Source organism: Pagrus major, chromosome 16 (genome assembly GCF_040436345.1).
Source record: "Pagrus major chromosome 16, Pma_NU_1.0".
NCBI classification, from domain to species: domain Eukaryota; kingdom Metazoa; phylum Chordata; class Actinopteri; order Spariformes; family Sparidae; genus Pagrus; species Pagrus major.
The window spans coordinates 17,780,201-17,799,859 of NC_133230.1; the positions used below are offsets into that span (position 1 = coordinate 17,780,201).

The 19,659-nt window shown below is 42.5% G+C and overlaps 1 protein-coding gene across 1 annotated transcript in view; it reads right to left on the reverse strand.

Moving 5' to 3' along the window:
• Positions 1–19,659, reverse strand: part of dph6 (diphthamine biosynthesis 6) — a 60,626-nt gene that overhangs the window by 23,667 nt on the left and 17,300 nt on the right. The window contains exons 5-12 of the mRNA XM_073482714.1: positions 19,535–19,653; positions 11,670–11,731; positions 10,603–10,697; positions 10,372–10,465; positions 8,368–8,518; positions 7,832–7,957; positions 6,158–6,287; positions 5,904–6,078 (exon numbers count right to left, since the gene is read on the reverse strand). Coding sequence (XP_073338815.1) covers positions 5,904–6,078; positions 6,158–6,287; positions 7,832–7,957; positions 8,368–8,518; positions 10,372–10,465; positions 10,603–10,697; positions 11,670–11,731; positions 19,535–19,653 — 952 coding nt within the window. The remainder of the gene's footprint in view (positions 1–5,903; positions 6,079–6,157; positions 6,288–7,831; positions 7,958–8,367; positions 8,519–10,371; positions 10,466–10,602; positions 10,698–11,669; positions 11,732–19,534; positions 19,654–19,659) is intronic.

The following is a 19,659-nucleotide window of genomic DNA, read 5'->3' on the forward strand; positions in this document are numbered from 1 at the left end:
ACCCCAGTGTTTGGGCAGGATGAGTAAAGCCCACAGAGACAGACTCGGGTGATGTACAGAGACAGGAACTGAATCGATGCTCGCCGGGGAGAAGGCTGTGAGGTGAAGCCCGACTGTCAGTCAAAACCTTTCTGACTCTCTGCAGACAAAAGGTTCAACTCATTGCACACAATTCAGGCATTCAGGAGAGGAAGCAGCCAGCCTGTTCCACTTGTGCCTACAGTGAAATGAAAAGGAAAAACAAATCTGTGTTAACATCCTCCGCTGCAACTGGGAGCAAGTAACTACACGTACGGAAGAGCGCCGTAGTTTTGAGTAGCCTTCAATCTCAAACCGCTGAGCCTTCAAGACCTCATTTTTCATCGTCTCAATTACTCGACAACTGTTCCCCTCCTGGCCCCACCCCTTCCTCCCTGCCTCATCTCCCCTCCTCCTTGGGCGAAAGTGATCATTTGTTCTTTTATTAAAGTTGATAACATCCCTTGCATTGTCTGAGTGTGCACGCTGGAGAGCCGCCCCTACTGTTCTAGCCTCCAGCGCTTCGTATTATTGGTGCATTATTTCACGCATGCCCTCCTCTTTTATCAAGCGCTTTTGAAGTAATGTTAATAGACTAGAAAATTGAGACATTTATGAAGTATGGGCCGTGTTTATGAAAAAATCCATAAAGTATGACAGGGGGAGAGGTGAGATAAAAGCAAGGTTTTAATAGATTATGGCAAACAGGGGAGAGGCGTCAGATGCTGACAGGCACCTCCTCCGAGATCCCTCATATTTTATGGGATTAATTTTGTTATATTAGAAATGAAGTTAAATGTCCTAATTAATCTGTTCGTGCTGCATGAATACCTCCCTGAACGCAGATGCACGCACGCACACACACTGTTTTTTGGCTAATTACTCTTCTGTGGTAATTGAGGTAGATGTATTCTCTAGATGTAGGTTAAGGAAGTTTGGGGAGGTGGGGGGATGTTTGATGTAATGGGGGGCTGCTGAATTGTGCATGTTGGCTCTTTTACAGTAGTGAAACATTCTGGGTGAGAACAACAAACCATAAAACTGAAGCACTTAGCTTAATTTCTGCAATTCATCACTAAAAACCTTTGCTTTCTCACTCGCCACACTAGCTCATTTTTAGCTGTCGACTCTTTGATTGTTCAACATAAAGAACGGCTGCTATCTTCACAAACACATCATGGCCTGTTTGTTCACCTACTACATTTCTAATGGAAAACACTCCGACACATCCGTACGTTTATTTTAAAACACAGATGGCGAACGATAGGTTAGAACGAGTACATTTTGTGGCGTGACACAGCAGTGTCAGATGCATGCCACGTAACCGCAACGTCCATGTTCAACTTTGTTTGGGGATCTTTATCACATTTTATTCAACTGATTCCTTCAATTAATCTGTCAATTATTGTCACAATTAATCTTTCAGTCTGTAAAATGTCAAAAAAAATGTTTCCCAGACCCCCAAAAAATGTTTCTCAGAATGTTTGTCAGAATTCCAACAAGATGAGGACACTTTTACCTATGTTCTACTTTTAGTCCCTCTCTCTGGCCCTACATGGGTGGCCCCAACCTCACTGTGACTCAGCCTGACCTCTGAACTTTTCATCAAGTGGGCCGGACGGAGTTCAGCTCATTGTTTTTAAACATTAAGACTCCCGTGAGAAGATTATTCAAATTCTGCCACCCGCCACAGTACACTCCTCCCTTTTGACGCTAATTGGCAACGTCAGATCCACTTCCCTCCCGATGCCTCACAGTCCACTTTGACAATTTTCAAAATCCAATGCAAATCCTGTCGCCGGCTTGTGCGAGGCGGCCTTCCACAATATTGACTGTCACTCACAATTAGGGGAACGAGGCAAGGGGTTAGTGCTCACCAGCAACCTGAGGCTAGTGCAGTCTGCTCCCAAAACACACCCCGCAGAATCTGATCAGTGAGTATAATTTCCACTGCAAATATCCCAGGGGTGAGCCACTTACCTTAACAGGAAAGAGGAGATGTTTAACAACCATTCAACTGATAGTCTTTCTATTCAGACCCGTTTTGGCTATTGTGTTTGCCTCTGTTAACGCGTCTCTGAAGGGAATGTGACGGAACAGGCAGCATTAATCTAAATAGACGTGGAGAAATCCTGCAGTTTGAGACTCCTGTTGTTAAGTCGGACTTCAGTAAATGATACGTCAATTTTTTTTCCGGTCTGGCATCTCATAAGTGTAATAGTCTGTAATTTGTACAAATGGATTCCTGTTTAAAAACGTGGAACAATGCTGGCTAAAGCAACAAGCTCGTGCTCCTTTTTTTCCGGCTCTTATGTTAATGCAACATAATTGTTTAAAAGCTTCTTCTAAGAAACAACTGACAGACAATGCAGTAATAACTTTTAGTTCTTTTAAAAGCATGCCATTACTTTGCTTTTGTTGTAGTGAGAGAATTTGTTTTTTATTTTTTGAAATAAAAGCCGGATGTCTGAGAGCATCTTTTGTTTTTATTGAATTGATTGATGTAATAAAAGGGTGAAATGTCTCATATCTTAATTAGATTATGCAAATTATGTCCGAAATAAATGACAGAAATTTGCATCAGATCGCTGATAAAAAAAAAAACAAGCAAACAGCAAAACAAAACAATTAGTGGCAAGAACTTTGATACCACTGCACTCATAAATTATATATTACACTGAAAGTAATACATATTATGGTGAATGTAACCTCAACAAAGTGTCAACCAGGTAGGGAACAAACAAAGCATAAATTAAATCACTGTTTTTGTCTTTATAGCTCGCGGCTTTTACCTAAACTACCGGCTTATCATACATTAACATACAATAAACCAAGAGGCCCCCAGCTTTGACATCATAAAGGTTAACTAATTCTTTAAATCAAGTCGGATCTGAATCTGTCAGCTCGCCAGGCCGAGCCGACATTCAGTCAGCATGCCGCTCCCGAGAGCTGAAGCTGAGAGACATGACAAGCCAGGCAGATAGATGAAGAGATGGATGGAGTTTGAAGGTCCAGCATCCATCACATGCCAACCCCTGATGCCGTCCGTCTCTACCTCCACCAGTACCACCCTTTCGCGGGGGAGGCCGACTGCAGTCAAATCCTGCAGGGCCACAGTGGCATGTTCTGTCAGTAGCCATGTGCTGTCTCTCAAACAAATGGACACTTGACAAAAGAAGACGCTGGTCCCGATAGAGATGGACGTTGGTCAGTTTACAGTTGTATTTGACTACAGCGCATTCACACAGTTAGCATTATTACGCTTAACAAACAAGAAAATAAACCAGAGTCATTTATCAAAGGCTACAGTCATTTGCCTCAAAGATCTAATCAAAGCGTACCAGATCAAGGATCCGCACCATATTGTACTCAGTCATAGATACCAGCCACCTAAATACAGCTGATTTAATTCATCAAGATCCATGCATTATTCTCTGAGAAATTAAAATGAAAGAAAATGTCGAAAAACACATTATCTCGTAATGTTTAAGAAAGTGGGAAAAGCAATTTCTAGTCTCTTTATTTGAATCCACATCGAAAAGTCTCTATTCTGGGCCAAAACCCATCCTCCATCCAAGTCTTGTGGAAATCCGTTCAGTAGTTTTTGTGTAATCCTGCTGACAAACCAACCAACCAACGGACACAGGTGAAAACACAGCAACCTTGGCGGAGGTAATCAATCTTTGTGGTAATTAAGCTTTGTGGTTTAATATTTGTTTCAGTGAATACCTAATGCAATATTTACCATTCCCATTAAAAACGCTGACTCCTGTCAAAAACGTAATGAATTGTGACCCAAAACTGTAGGGATGCCATGTCACCAAAAAAGAAATTGCCAATTCTTGCATATCGCTGCTTTAAGATCACACATTCGTCCTTTAATTATTTCAAGTTCAACCCCCCTCCCAACCCCCTTGTGTAGATGGATTCTTCTTTTAATTACTAATTATTTTCCACAGTGAGTGTGGAGGGCTCCAGGTTATTTGGTCTCACACAGAAGCTTTTACTGTCTCTGTTGTAACCAGAGCCGGTCGCCATGGTGTCACACGGCGAGTCACCAAGCAAAATTGTCATTAAGATGGAGTCAACGTGGTACTGGTGAGAGGAGGGGTGGCAATGCATGCTTGCTCACAGCGTGGGGGTAATTGTATCAATATGTAAAAATCTTTAGCTGTACTGAAGAGTTGTTAATACATTTTTGATCAAATTAAGTCACTGTAGCGTGGAGGAGGAGCAGACACACTGAGAGGCGACGCAGGGGTCGTATGAAGCGGCGTGCACCGCTCTGAGCGAGCAAACTCCTCTCATTGTTTTCTCAAATTGCTTTGGATATGAATGATCATTAGAGGAATGAGAGATTAGACGGTTTTCCAGAGGCAACAGTACATGCCCACAGCTGACTTCAATTTCATGTCTCAATGAGACCCCATTGAGGAAATCAAACACTGCTGGCATGTTAAAAGCAAACCTGACTCTGTAGGTTACATCTCAGGAATCCAAACTGCACAAGATCCTCTGAGCTTCAGTGACACACTGCTGAGATATGCCGTCAAGCTCTGAACGAATGGCTAATCCACACATGTTCTCACTCATAGACGGATTTGGCTGCAGGATCAAGGACAGTGTGGAGGAGATGGACACTATCCTTGTTGACAGTACCTTGACAAGTGTAATCCCATATAATACACACTGGGTAAACAAAACGCCAAGCCAACCGTGCAACCGCGGCCCACACTTCCTCTGCTCTGTCTTTGAATTCAGCATTCTTTCTGGGTTTTGAAACAATATGAAAGAAGTTCAATTCGTAGCTTTACAAACAAGTGCAAAAATGGATACACACTGTCCCCTATAAAAGGCATACATATTTACATGTATGCATAAAAGTAGTAATGAGAACAAACTATCACACAAAGCAACAATCACAATCATCTGCACACATTCACCTACACATAAACAGAGACAACACAGACGCACCCAAAGCAAATCACGTAATCTGGGACACTTCAATTGCTTTGTAAGAGTCAAGCACAATAAAGCATCACAAGAAACACAGGCGTGATTCATCATTCACCAAATGAATCCTTGGTGTGCCACCATTAATCCATTACTAACCACCCTCAAGTGATACTATGAATTGCTTTGCAAACAATGACACATAAGAAAATAATGTTCCTTGTTTTGGCACAGGCTCTCAGGCAGGGTTTAAGGGATTAACTGCAATCAGTAGCCACACAAGTAATGTGAAGAACAAGATTGAAACAAACAGAAAATGATCAAGAGAAAAAATGTAATCCGTTGACAAGATTGTAATGTTAAAAACTGATTATCAATGAATAATTGATTAGTTTACACCAAAAATAAACTGTCAACACTCTCAAAGGATAAGCTCACCCAAAAATTCAAATGTAATCATTATCCACTTTTCCCCTTGCCGATGGAAAGGTGGGTGAAGTTTCATAGTCGACAAAACATTTCTAGAGCTTCACAGCAAACCAGCATTGCAACAACTGAAATAGATGGGGAATTGTGTTAAAACAAACAAAGAAAAAAACATAAGATGGCTGCGAAGCCAGGCTAAAAGCGTCCGAAGTGGATGCACAAGCTTGACCGCACATCAAGGGTTTAAATGATGTCTTTTCAAATCAATCAATCAGACAAGCTTTATGGAGTTTTTTGTTGTTGTGGTCCCCAGCTACTTCACTAATTAGGAGAATGCTGCAACACTGTTTTGCTGTGAAGCTCCAGAAATGTTTTGTGGACAACGAAACTTCACCCAACTCTCCATCATCATGGGGGTGAGTTGATAATTACTGAATTTTCATTTTTGGGTGAACTTCTCCTTTAAAAACTCCACTTTCTCCCTGTTGTGGGCCTTGGAGCCTTACCCTGAGTGCCTGGCTGTAGGGCCCGATGTTGGCTGGGGCCCAGTGGGACAGACTCTGGACATGCAGGGCTTCCCTCTGGTGGAAGCAGCCTTCCTCAAGGGGCTCGCTCCAGTCATGGAGCAGGCAGTCCATCTGCAGCAGCTGACCTGCAGGTAGAGGAGCCTGAACACACACCCTACAAGGAAAAGAGGGGGACGAATGCTACAGTAATAAGTCAAATTAAAAATAAATGGTAAATGCTTTGCTATTCTCACCTGGCTGGAGGGTTCATGCCAAAGTGTTTCTTGTAGACTGCGTTGAGTAGAGCAAAGTCTTCCATGCACCTCACATACAGGTGGACCAGGATAATGTCCTTCATTTTCCAGCCTTTGCTGTCCAACTCACCTGGACACAGGAAACACATTATAAGGTAGATCAATTTAGTGTAGCATCATATTTAAATCATTGTAACATAATTTAACCGACCATAGCCTGATCCCATCTTGGCTAAGCTAACTGAAGCATGCTGGGGAAATGCTGTTATGTACCGCATATAATAATACGGGCTGTATAGTCCAAACAAAAAAATTCAATATATCCCAAATGAAATCCAAATCCGTGTTTACACAAGAAAAATTGCAGGCTTGTGACCAAAGGAAGTGCCCCATTTGGCCCGAGCACTAGTTTTGGTTCTTGGAGACTCGTGTTTTTGGTTTACCTCTATAAACTTCTTCTGGTTCTGCATATGTTTTTCTTGTTTGGTTTCCTCATATTTTGAAGTAATTATGAGTTGTATCCTCTACCACTGCAACAAGCAAGGTTGCCAGTAAACAAATACTCATGGAGTCTAAGTCAGTGTACAGGCATTGCTTGTGTAGAAGTGTCGGTGCTATACCTGCCACATATTCAGTTTGTTCAAACAGTTCAGTCATTTGAATGCCATCGTAGTTAAGAGGTGATAGTTTAGAAGTTTGTTTTTTTCTGACACTGAAATCCGTTGAAACTGCTTTAAAGTGGTAATGGTGTTTGTCCCCTTCTATAAAGTGCGGTCTAACACAGCATGTGTGCACATCGTAGGCTTTAGATGCAAACGCAGGCACGAGGGCTCAAAGCAAAAGCCTTTCTCCCTACAATCATTTGAAAGAGCTTCAAGTTTGTTTTTCCTTTGCCAACACGAGCGTCTCAGACTACTTCGCCCTCATACAAAGAGGTTGTTCATTAAATATTAACTTGTTTAATATTGTCTCTGCACTGTGAAGGCTGTTCAGCCGAGCACCACGATAAACATTAAATATGCTTTTCATCTTTCGCTCCTCTTTCTCCATCAAAAAAGAGAAAGAGAGAAAAAAAGAGACTCAGATGCACTGTAAAAGCGTGCACTTTTAAACTTCTGCAGGGCAAAAACGATAACCCACCCAACATGACTGCACTGTCTGAGTGTGTGTGTTTTAAATAAAAGAGGCTTGGTTAATTTGAAGTGCTTGTCCTTGTACGGTGGCCAACTCGCTATAGCATTCTTGTGACGGATGGCGTTTTTGACACACAGGGTTTTGCCTGCTGGGTTGACAAGCACCTTTGAATAAGAAACGACTTCTCAAGCTCTGCCACACCTCCTCGTGTGTCTTTAGCAAACACAGCGAGGAGAAAGAAAGACACCCAAGGGACAAAGAAGTTTTCCCCCGTATGCTTCTCTCCATTTAATTTTTTGGTTCTTGAGTAGGAGGTACAGTAAGCCCTGCAGAATCTTTTTTTACTGAGCTCCTTCAATCACCCCTGGACAAAGGAATTCTGTATCATCTTCCCCTTGATCATATCAAAGATGTAATCTGTATTTGATGGGAGAAAACATGACTTATTAAAGATTGGTTTACTTGTGAATGTCGTTTGTGTGCCTTTTGCTTTTTCAAAGAGGGAAAAAAAAAGAATCTGAAAGAATCTTCAAGTATTACTTTGCAGCAGTGTGAAAGCTGCCTGTGTCTGGCCCTGGATCCCTGGTTCTTGGCTCTGAAGGCCGTTGATGCCAGAGATCCACTGATAGCCTCTGGAGCTCCTTGGTGAGCAGGATGGAGGGAGATCTGCAGGAAGAGATACAGCAACATGAAAAGGGGAGGGTTAGCAGGTTTGGATTTCAACAAGTACGTTGTGCAGTCAGTAGTACAAACGGTTGGTCCAATGCTTGATCAACACTTTTAGAACGTATAAAATAGGCTGTTTATTTCTTCATTTACAACCAGGGAATATGCTGTATGAAGAGCAATTCATGCATAGGTGGTTTATGTCAAAGAAGAAATGAATTCAGAGACTGTCACAAACACGTTGCAGAAATGACAGCTCTTGTCAAACAATCACTCAAAGAACACTAGCATCATGATGCTGGCCGCATGACACAGATTCAGGGACCACACACAACACACAGATATCATCTGACGCGCACACTCGAGCATGCATGTCTGCACGTGCATGTTTCACCATAAATGAATCTCACCGTGGCCCCGCTGACAACTAAGGTCACAATTTGATGTAAATTCTTGCTGGTTGTCTTCAGCTTGATCAGCATATTCCACCTCCTCAGTCATCTTGTCAATGGCGCTCTGGCAAGGACAACTACCATGGGGCAAAGCTCTCGCCACCACATCCTGCAATAAAGCACCACAGGGAATACATCAGGCCAAACGCCCACCAAAGAGCGCAGAGCCTTTTGCAAAGACAGACAAAATGCTGTATAATTAGCCGGCCTTTTCAAATACCCCACTAAGCGGGCTGCGTGTGTGTGTCATTCTTTTTATGACAACGGCCCAGACACACATAACTTCAAGGTGAATGAATATGAAACAACATGCTAACATATTCGCGGCTCAGGCGAGTAGGGAGTGGTGTTTTCTGATACTGTAGATTCAATCATGCTGGCTGTCAGTCAAAACTCATGCCTGGATGGGTGAGACATGTTTTGGATTTCAGTTTTTTTCCTTCTGTTTACTTATACTTTGCCTCTCTACTCTCTTTGCTACTTCTTTAAATAACAAATCATTACCATTCTCTAAGGCATACATATTACCTGCCAAATCCTGCTGGGGCGTCACACATTTGAATACATATTTCATATTTCCTCAACGCCCCCCCCTCACACTCAGTCACCCCCCTCATCTGCTGTCAACCGCATTAGGCCATATGATAATCAAATTAATTATACTTCAGCCCCTCTCTCCTGGCCAGCATGAAAAATAGCTTGACTAGCATTAACGGAGGGCAAATGATGGTGGTCCATCCCCACCCCCTGAGCTCGGTGCAGTTTCCTCTAGTGCTGGTGTCACCGCAGATCTGTCACCCTGACGAGAAGAGCTTCAGAAGGCTGAACCAGGGCAGGTTCTCCCCTGGTTGCCCCCCCCTCCTCCCCTCCTCTCCCCTCGCAGGCCCTGGATCTCCCTGCTCTTCCCCCAGCAACCTAGGGGGGGCTACAGGGGCTGTAGGAGCGTGCGTGTGTGTGTGTTTGTGTGATGGGGGTTGGAAGCAGCGGGAGTGAAAAAATATATAGCTGTAGGGAGTGAGGCTGCAGGGTCAAGGAGGTTGTGGGATGGGGGTATGTTTTCTGTCCATAACAGTCCCAGCCCCCATCACACATGCAGATGCACACGCGGCTACAAACACACACTTTCCTGCACGCAAACAAAATCAAATGTACACATTATTGTGTGAAACACACATGCTTTACCCCAGAGACATGTCGAGCTACAGGCGAGTAGCATCCCTCGGTGTGACCCCCGCTGCAACAAATATAACGGCATGCAAGCAGCACTTCCTGTCGCCAGGAACGCTCATCAGCCAGTAGGTGTCTTATTAAAGCCGACAATTTGAACCAGAGTAATTAAAAGCACCCATAAAATGAGGTCAGCGTCTCTATTGCAGATTTTTTTCACAGTGAACTAAGAATTATAAAGTTGTCTGTTCTTGCAGGGGAAGTGAAGTGTTTTTCAAAGTGTCACCCTTCTTGTCTGCAAAGCCCAATTCAGCTCTTTCTAATATACCAAAAGCCAATTCCTACTGCCTCCCCGCAACTCCCGCCTGTGTCCGCTTAGCCAGCTACCTGAATGCAAAGCGCCTTAATGTGAGCAGACATGTTTATTAAGCTGGGCCTAGTTTCGGGCTGCAGTGAATATTGCAGACGTCAAAGTAGGCCATGTGGGGCTAGAGGAGAGAGAGCGAGGGATGAAGGGAGAGACCGAGAGCGAGAGAGTGCGAGAGAGAGGGAGGCCCTCTGGAGGTCGATCTGAACTCTGCCCCGCAGTGCTGTGTTTCTCTTCTGCTCGACAAAGTTATCAGACACCAAAAGGTTTTGTTCTTGCATTTGTTTTGCCCTCAGAGTGCTTTTAAAGTATCTCGACCCCGCAGCGCTCAAACTTTTGTTGTGAGATGATTGATTCAGCATCGAACGGCGCTGATCTTATTTGTAAAACAAGTTACACTCATGGATTCCTTCAGAAGTTCAACTCACACTGTCTTTGCTCTCGGTGTGCATCCCGGTGAAGCGCAGGTAGCCGACTGGAGCGAAGGCATCTGCTGAGTGGATCACTGTCTCCGCTGCATCACTGAAAACACACAAACACACACGCACACGCACACGCACACACACGCACACACACACACACACACACACACACACAAAAACGTTCACATACAGAAGCAGTAGGGACAAATTCTTGTAAGTTTATTTTGCTTTACTCACATAACTATCTTCCTTTTGAAGAGGGGGCAGTCAAGAGTGAAGGTTTCATATTCACCTCCTTCTCCGCAAATATGAACTCCATACTTCTGGGAGAGCTGATCAGTGAAAACAAAACACCTTATTAAAATACTTGTCACTGTCACTTATCACCCAATGTCCATAATTTCAACTAAAATTTAAATTTATAGTCTAGAAACACAATAGATTGCCATTAGAAATAATACAAGTCTTTCATTACTAGTGTCTTCACGTTCAGTTTAAAACTATCTGATGTTTGACACCAGTTGGGGTGAGGTGGGAAGAAACGAAGTACAGATACTTTGTAACTGTACTTGAGTAGATTTTTCAGGTATCTGTACTTGTATTTATTTTTCTAACTTCTTACTTTTACTCTACATTTGAACACAAATATATGTACCTTCTACTCCTTAAAATTTCAAAACAAAAAGGGAGAAAAGGCGTGTGTGTGTGTCTCGTATCCACAGAGACCCTGCAGCCCTCTGCCTGGATTTTCTTATTTTCTCATTTCTTTGCTGAGCTCGGGATGCTTTACCATCCCAAAATGTCGGCATTTGATGTCCTGGGAATGAGACTCAACAATAAACTATCTTTCTCAAACAAATCCTGCTGATTCTACCTTTAAGTTTAAAAGTCAAATTGTATTATATTTGTATGACGTGAGGTTCAGTTAGCTTTGCGCAGAAATTGACGGTAGAAATGTCCTTCAGAGGGATACTTTTTACTTTTATACTCTAAGTACATTTCAGAGCCTGTACTTTCTTACTTATCTGTACTTCTATTTATTTTCATAAGAATGTATGTACTTTCGCCTCCTCTGCCAGTTTAAATTAAAAATACCCCAAAAAATTTGCGATAAACACTGTGATAAAAATCAGCGATTGTACAAGAATGTGATGGACTATGACTTTAGATATTTCAAAACTTTAAATGACTTTGTACGTGAGCATCAGGTAACCTGACTGTGAAATGGTGTTCATGTAATTATACATGGAAGTGCTGCAGTGTAGAGAGTAAATGGGGAGGCAGAGTATCCGCCAGTCTGTGACCTGTTTCAGATAGGGCTCCATGTCAGCCAGAGGTTTTCCCAAGTGCTTCTCTGGATCCAGGCCTGGCACCCACGTGGGAAACGCAGCACGGGAACATGTGAAACATACACACAGCGATACACAAACGCAGAAATACACACACAGACACACGTGTGGAAAGAGAGGGAGAGAGAGAGAGAGAGGGTTCTGATCAGGAACAGAGAACAGTGATTGAAGATGACAGGCAGGGAGGTTTACGGGCAGTCGCACAAACACACACGTAAACCTGCACCCTGGATCTATTTGTTTGACTTTGCAAGTAGTGTACACAGATCTCTCCGGGTAAGGGCAACAGTTTTCAATTGCTGGCCGCAGACCCCCCACGCCCCCATCACCCCCTCGTCGAGTTCCCTTTGAGAATATAAACTCTGGAAAGAGATCTTGTTTATTTGCCTTTTCCTTCCCCTTCCCCTGAAATGGTGCATGGAAGTGACTCAGAGGCATGGGAGAGAAAAGAAGGAGGGGAGAGGAGGTTGGAGGAGAGCTTTTGTATGAATACCCGGTGGTGCCACGCTCCTAAAATACAAGCTCACTGTCGCTCACTCCCCAGACACAAACAAGTTAAACCAACCAACCAAGTGCACTTGTAGAAAATCAGCCCTTTGTCATACACTACTGCCCTATTAATAAGACATCCAAGCACCATAGCTTTACCCATAGATTAGCACTTTGATCAGTCCAATTTAGAGATTAAGTACAGTACATATTAGCAGGAATAAATGGGTGCACTTAACCAGCGTCCAAGGGTTTTAATCCCAATCTTATCTGTCCCTGATGACACCAAACTCCATCTCACACTATCAACAACAACTAGGTTTTCCTCCATTCTTCGCTGTTCCCGAGAAAAGAAAGAAAACAAAAAGGCCAGGTGATATCTACAAAGAATAGAACAGTTAAAACATAACAGGACGTTAAGGTAAATATGCACACAAGGCAATCTAGATGGATGGATTGATTTTGGGGTGAACTGTCCCTTTAGGGGTCACTGGAGTTGCCTCATTCTCCAGCATTTTCCATTTCCCTGACTTTTGAAGGTAGGGAAGTCAGTTCTTGAGAAAGACAGCTGATTGTTGAGTCTCCTTCCCTGGTCGTCAAATTACAATCTTTTGGGTTGGTTTTCAGCCTGAAATTCTAACCCAAAGCACTGGAACTTGACAACCTGGGAATGAGACTCAACAATCAATTATCTTTCTCCAGAATCGCCTTCCCTATCTTTAACTGATTGACATAATCATTAACAAGTTACTGATGACTTCTATGGAGTGACATGCAGTTGTGACCATAATGCCATAGACAAATTTGCTGAATTGACCCTAATGATAATCTACAAAATCCAATATAGCTCCTCTATTCCGAGGTGTCACGTGGTCCTGTTCATCGGCACGTTCATGTGTTTAATTAAAGGAACAAAGTTAATCGTAATGTGAGAATCTCTCTCCTCTCATGGCCTGACAACCTCAAAGGTTAACGTGTCATCAGCAAGGCCCCATGGGGAGCGATGGATGGGAGGCAGGAGGAGAGTGGAGAGGACGTGGCGGCGGGACGTCGCATCCCATCCCGGGTTCATCTTAATCCCAGCTGTGTCTCTCTCCTCCAGGGCCCCGGTGGTCCAGCACTACGGGGGAGAGACTGAGGGGCCACAGCAGAGTGAGCGAGGGAGGGAGGGAGGAGAGTGTGGAGGGAGAGAATGAGCAGGCCCTTATTCTCTTCCCAGGGGATCTGTGGTCTTAATTAGTGTGAGAATATCTAATCTCAACATCCTCTCATCTTAACCCTGCCACAAAGGTAATAAGGAGGGAGAAAAAAAGCATTAAAATTCAATCCCATTTAAATATCCTCTTTAATTAGTCATGCCTTTTAACAAATTTTAATAATTGGCTCCAAATTGCTGAGGGGATGCCACATTTTTTAATATGTTCATTAACTTCCCTGCTCTTAAATAATATATGATACATGATTTGATATTTACAAGGAGGGACGAGGACGATGGAAATCTGGGAAGACAGGAGTGAGTGATAAAATGATACCAAGATGGCATTAACATGGAGGAATTTCTCGCAAGACCACTTAGCACTTGTACGAGTGTTTTCTTAATTGATGTTCCTGACTGACTTAAGGTTACCGAAACGATTTGGAAACGAAGGATAGGTGGAACGAGCTCGTCTTTGTACAACACATGCTCTTTGAGAAGTCTTTTGAGTGGCCACCAGTGTGAGCCTTCAGCGATCTAACGCCACTCATTTACATGATCTTCACATCTCTGTCTCCTCTGAACCTGTTTTACAACTTGACCTAAACCCAATTACCTAACCTCATTATGCCACATTAAACCCAAATAAGCTCACTAGAAGCTGCCATTAGTCTGCCGCCAGAGACAGCAAGAGCGCACTTTGGAGAGAGAGGACCTTCCTTAAGAGAGACTGAGAGGTATGGCCCTCCTTTAAAAGGGCTTTTTACCTCGTATTATCCTATAAAACTCCAATTAAATTCAGTGAACTTTAAAACCGGGGAGTTCGGTAATGAGGGAGAGCATTTTTTAAAAACCTTGTTGACATTTAGTAGGCTGAAATTAGCCAAGAACAAAAATTTTACCAGGAAAGTGAGAGCCAGTGGGACATTAAACTTAGTTTTTATATTGAAATATGAAAAAAAACAGATGCTTAAAACTTTGTGCGGAACATTATAGGACACAATACAAGTCAACCATATAGCAGAAACCTTACAATAACAAGTGAAATCTGGAAAAGCCTTTGATTCTGCTTGAAAAATTCACTTTTTCAAGTCTTGGACCAAAAGAAAAAGATAAAAAACATTATTCTCCTTCTGAACTCTACAGACAATGCCGCTCTCACTTCCAGCCTTATAAAAGTCAATGGCAATTATTTCCAGAGCACACCTTTGCACTAATTCTTTTTAACGATCATGATTGGCCTTTTCCTACCTCGAAGAAGTTGATTAATTTAAACCCACAGCAGTGCGTTACCTATTTAATTGAAACCGCTTGTGATTTTGCTTACTGAGCCTAATGCTAAATAAAAAGCTGGGAGATTCGAGATACTGTCTGAGCTGAGCTGAGCTGAGCTGAGCGCAGTATCGCAGACATCCGCGGGTTGTCTTAAGATCTGGCGTGCCAGCTGACAGCTCGGCTTTAATCCCTGCCTTCAGAGAGAAAAGGCAGAGAAAATTGGATTCATGATGTGTAACATTTTAGCCTTTAAATGGATGAAATGAGCATCTCCTCCCAAGTAGGTGAGCTGCATCCGCCTTTAAACAACACTCTCAAAGACCCCCGCCAAAACAATAGCTGTTCACTATCACCATATCTTCGCAAGAGAGAGAGAAAGAGAGAGAGAGGGAGAGAGGAATACAGAACGGAGTAGAAGAGGGGAGGGAGGCGGCACCGTACAAAGGATGATAAGATTAAGGTTATATGTGAAATTTGTCAGGCTCTTATCTGAAATTCACCGTCTGTGAACAGAATAATAGGCAGCATGAATTGTGTAGCAATCACATCAAGATGAAATCTTTTCAGTCCAACACATCAAAAAAGGAGAAACCGGGAGTACTTACAATCATGCAGTACATAACTGGAAAAAAAAAACCTGTGCAAATTAATAGATTGTTTGTTTTAGGGACTTCACATGTATGTCCAACGTGTGGCAGGAGATTTTAAAAAAGAGAAACACTTGCTGCCCATCATACTTCAACTGTTTACGACTGCTTCAGCTGAACTTTGACCCCTACACTAACTGCTCAAGAATGTCAATTTGATTGAACTGTCAAGAAAAGGTCGCAGTCAGTGTCTAACAGGTCAGGCAGGTAAAACAGTTGTCTAGGTGCTGAACGTCATGAGTTATTGTGTCATGTACATATTCTTGTTGTGAGTAGGCCCGTCATGAAAACTGCTTTTGTTGGATGATAAACAAATATTAGATAAAGTAAATGAATTGAACACACATACACACACAATCAAAAGAATACGTTAAACGGACTCTTGAACTCTATTAAGAAAAAAATGCATGTAGACACAACAGGCAATATCGAGGCCGGCGAAAATGATAAAGGTCATGCGCGTGTATCGACACGTCAATAAGATATGTACGATAAATCAATAATGTAATTATTGTGACAGGTCTGGTTGTGAGGTGGAAATTTTTAAATAATCTGGATGTGATCAATTTCTTTTAAAAAAGCAAAAGAGGAAGAGCAATGAGGGGTTTAAGGTGCTGAGCATGTAATAACAATCTTGCATGTCATCCTCTGACCTTCTCTCCCCCCTACTGTACCTACAGGATATGCCATCTAACAAAGTCACAAACTTCCCCCAAAATACGTACTTTACAACAAAATTAAGAGTCATGACAACAGAGCTGAAATTAGTATTCTATAAACAGCATTAAATGGCCATTAATTTGTGAAGCGATAATCTTTTCAGTCATTTTATCTGGTACCTGTTTCTCCATGTGAGGATAGCCAAACAAATTTTTTTATTTTCTCTGACTGTAAACTGAAAATATTTGGGTTTTAGAGTGTATACTGGACAAAATAAGTGACGTGTAAGTCTCCTTCGGCTTTAGAGAGCGAGCATTAGTTTTAGCAGTGATTGATTTATGAATTTGGTTCAGATTTTTTGTTATATTTGTTTTAATTTTGATGACCTGACTCAATTTTTGATTGCTTTTCTACAAGCTTTTGAACTGAGTCAACAGAATACAACAGTATAAGCAGCGGGCTAAACATGAGAACACAGTCAATCTTATGCCCTAAAAGCAGAAACGAATAGTCTGTCATTCATTGTAAATGCCCTAAAACCTCCTCAAATGTGTAGGTAGTGACCCAGAGCTTTACTGAGGAACAGAAAACATCAACAATAGATAACACGAGTTGACTGACTGAAATGACTTAACGTTAATTTGGCTTAGGTTAGAGGACAGCTGACTTAATGCCTGCATCTTGCCTTGTTGATCATCCTCCAAAAATATCTTCTGCCTGTTGTTTGTCATATCTATATGCCCTGGAAATATAGCTCAAACATTCCTTTATAGGGTATATGGTCGCAATTGAAAAAACAGGTTGTATTATGTTTCTTTAAAGCAGAAAGAACGCCAATTAGGCTGCCAAATCATTGTCTTCAACAAGACAGAAAGACTTTCAGTACATTTTCTTTAATGTCTCTGAACATTAATTGCTTTTTAAGTGTATATTAAATGATATCCAATGTCCTTAAGTGGGTGAGGGGATCAGTGAAAGCAAATTTGTGACATAAATTCCTAGTCTCACAGCACAAAGGCCCTGTTCGTGTGAAGGGTAGAAGATCATGCAGTGATAAAAGGTTTTCCGGCGTACAGACCTTGATTTCACACATGCCAATTATCTCTGGAGCTGAGGACCAATTAACTGCTGAACCTGTGCCCTCATACACACCTGCACTAATCAATCAATTAACTAATTACATGAATATTTAATACTAGCTTTTTGGAATTGCCAATTACCACGGTTAGCTCAAGCGATATCGCATTATAAAGAGACAGTTTCCCAACAAAAATGTGCATTTCCCTTTGAGGGAAATGCTTTTTTTGCTAATTAGAAGCATTTTGTGACATTCATCGGCTCAGACTCAGATAGTTGAACTTACTTCGCTACACGCAATTTGCCATCTTCAAAGACTAAAATCCTCTTTCTCTCTTTTGTGGTTTAAGGCTGCCATCAGCACGCAAATGAACACTTCCAGAGAATTCACTTAGAGGATCATCCTGCATTTGGACAGCTGTCTTTTCACTACACGGATTTGTCATCAAGGAATATATCCACCCTTAAGAAAGAAAGTCTTTTTTTCCCTTCCTTTATCTATTCACTGCTAATTTCCACCTGTCTTTCTGAGTGCCTAATGAAGGAAAATTAATCTTGAATGACTTCTCACTATTCAGAGCCCACCAAAACCCATTTCATACTACCACAGAGTATCATAAGCCGTTTTGGCTGTCAGTTCTGATGCAGACTTAACCTTTGCCCTGAGAGAGTTGTTTTTTTCTCCTCATGGGTCTGCGCGAGTAAATCCCTCCAAATCTCTCGCTCACTGACACACACACACACACACACACACACGCACGCAAACACCAAAGGCCACCAGGTACGCCCTTCTGTCACCCAATCTCCCCTAAACAGCACACCTCACTGCTCAGACCTGCTCCCACCAAAGCTGCAATTATATGAGTACTGCCTAAAACGCCTCGGGCGCTTGCACCCCTATTCAATTCTCTCCTTTCTAATTACCACCGCCTCGGGACAGGTGAGGAGTCAGGGCTGATAAGATCTTTCCTTTTTACCTGTAGCCAAAACACACATGCACACATACTCACACAAACACCTCCAGTGGGAGGCCAAGGTACACACTCAAAAAGGCACCCGGGGTGATTTTCCTTTCTAATTATAATCTTCCAAAAAATGTTCAGAATTCGCTTTTAGACGACGTTGTGTTTAGAGTAGAAATCTTGGCGGAGGTAGCTGGGTTACCGAGGTGACTGAGGTCTTTAAGGTGTGGTTTCTCTTTATGTGTTATTCCAGAAAGGTAAGCTCGCATTATGATGGTTCAATTAACATTAAATGCAGACTTTCAGATCTTATCTGGTTACATGTGTCATGGAAATAAAAATACATTTTGACTTATAAACAATAATTATAATCCCACAGGAAAAAAAAGGATTCTGATGTCATCCTTCCTCTGACGGGCATCTGACAAGTCATTTTGTTTATTACCAAAAAGTCCTTTATCATGAGACCATTAAAAATGAAAAATGGGTCCAGCAAATAAAGTACCAAAGATGAATGGCTTGACAAGTGCATTCCACGAGAGGCTACTTGAGCAGCGTTGAAAGATACACCGAATATCTCGAATGCTGCTGCTCAGCTCTGCAGGTCATCAGTCAGCCGCGGACCCCTTTTCGACTGATTGCTACCAAAGGTGACAACAAGCACTTAACAGCACGTAAACAGTGTCTACATGATGATCTATCGCCGTGAGTAGTTCGAGACTAAAAAGAACCATTTGTAGCCGTAATTATCATTTATCACTGGCACCGTCAAAAGGGCTCCGGCTGCACTGTCAAGTACATACAGGTAGGGATCTTAACGTCATGTACCTGAGAAAAGAAAATGAAAACTTTTTTTTTTTTTTACTCTCTCCTGTTATTCAGTAATCTGATCTTCCTGTCCTCGGGCTCCAAAACAGGCAGGTAGAGAGCAGGTGACACCACATTAACCTCTTCCCTCAGTGCTGAAGCAGTTGAAAACCGTAAATGAGAGATTTTAATCTTCGCTTCACGGGCCGCGTATTCTGAGCTATGCATAAGCAGAGAATGCAGTGTTTCTCTCACACAATGGCGACATGCGCCGCTTATTGACAGGTTGCATTAATGTGCGGGGCAATCACCTGTGATTATTTCTCAACTGCCAACCCTCCCCTCCTCCCTCCAATACCACTGCGCACTTCCCCTCACGCCTCCTCCCTCTGTGCTTCTTATCTTTTCATATTGTTCTCTGCTTCAATACCTTCGCCGCTGGCACAAGTCTCAACACCGCTGCTAAGCCACGGATTGATGATTAGGGCATTACTCTGCTTGTCTCTCTTTTTCTCTCTGGTTACACCTCTCTCTTTCTCCTCCTCCTCTACCTCACTAATCCAAATTCTGTCCCTTCGATCCTCATGCCAAACACCACTTAACCAACATGGCACCTCAGGAGAAAGTAAAAAGTGAGAGCACATGGGAAGGGGATGTCATATTTCTTGCCAGCTGCCTGAGACACAAAAGAGTGAGACACAAACTCACCAAAGGCAGCAACTTTGATGAGGATAGCATGGAGGTCAGATGATATCATCTCCGAGAGCAGGGACTCTTGGTCTCGGCGCCACAGGTAGGCCAGGGGCTGCAAACCTAGCCGCAAACATCTGGGG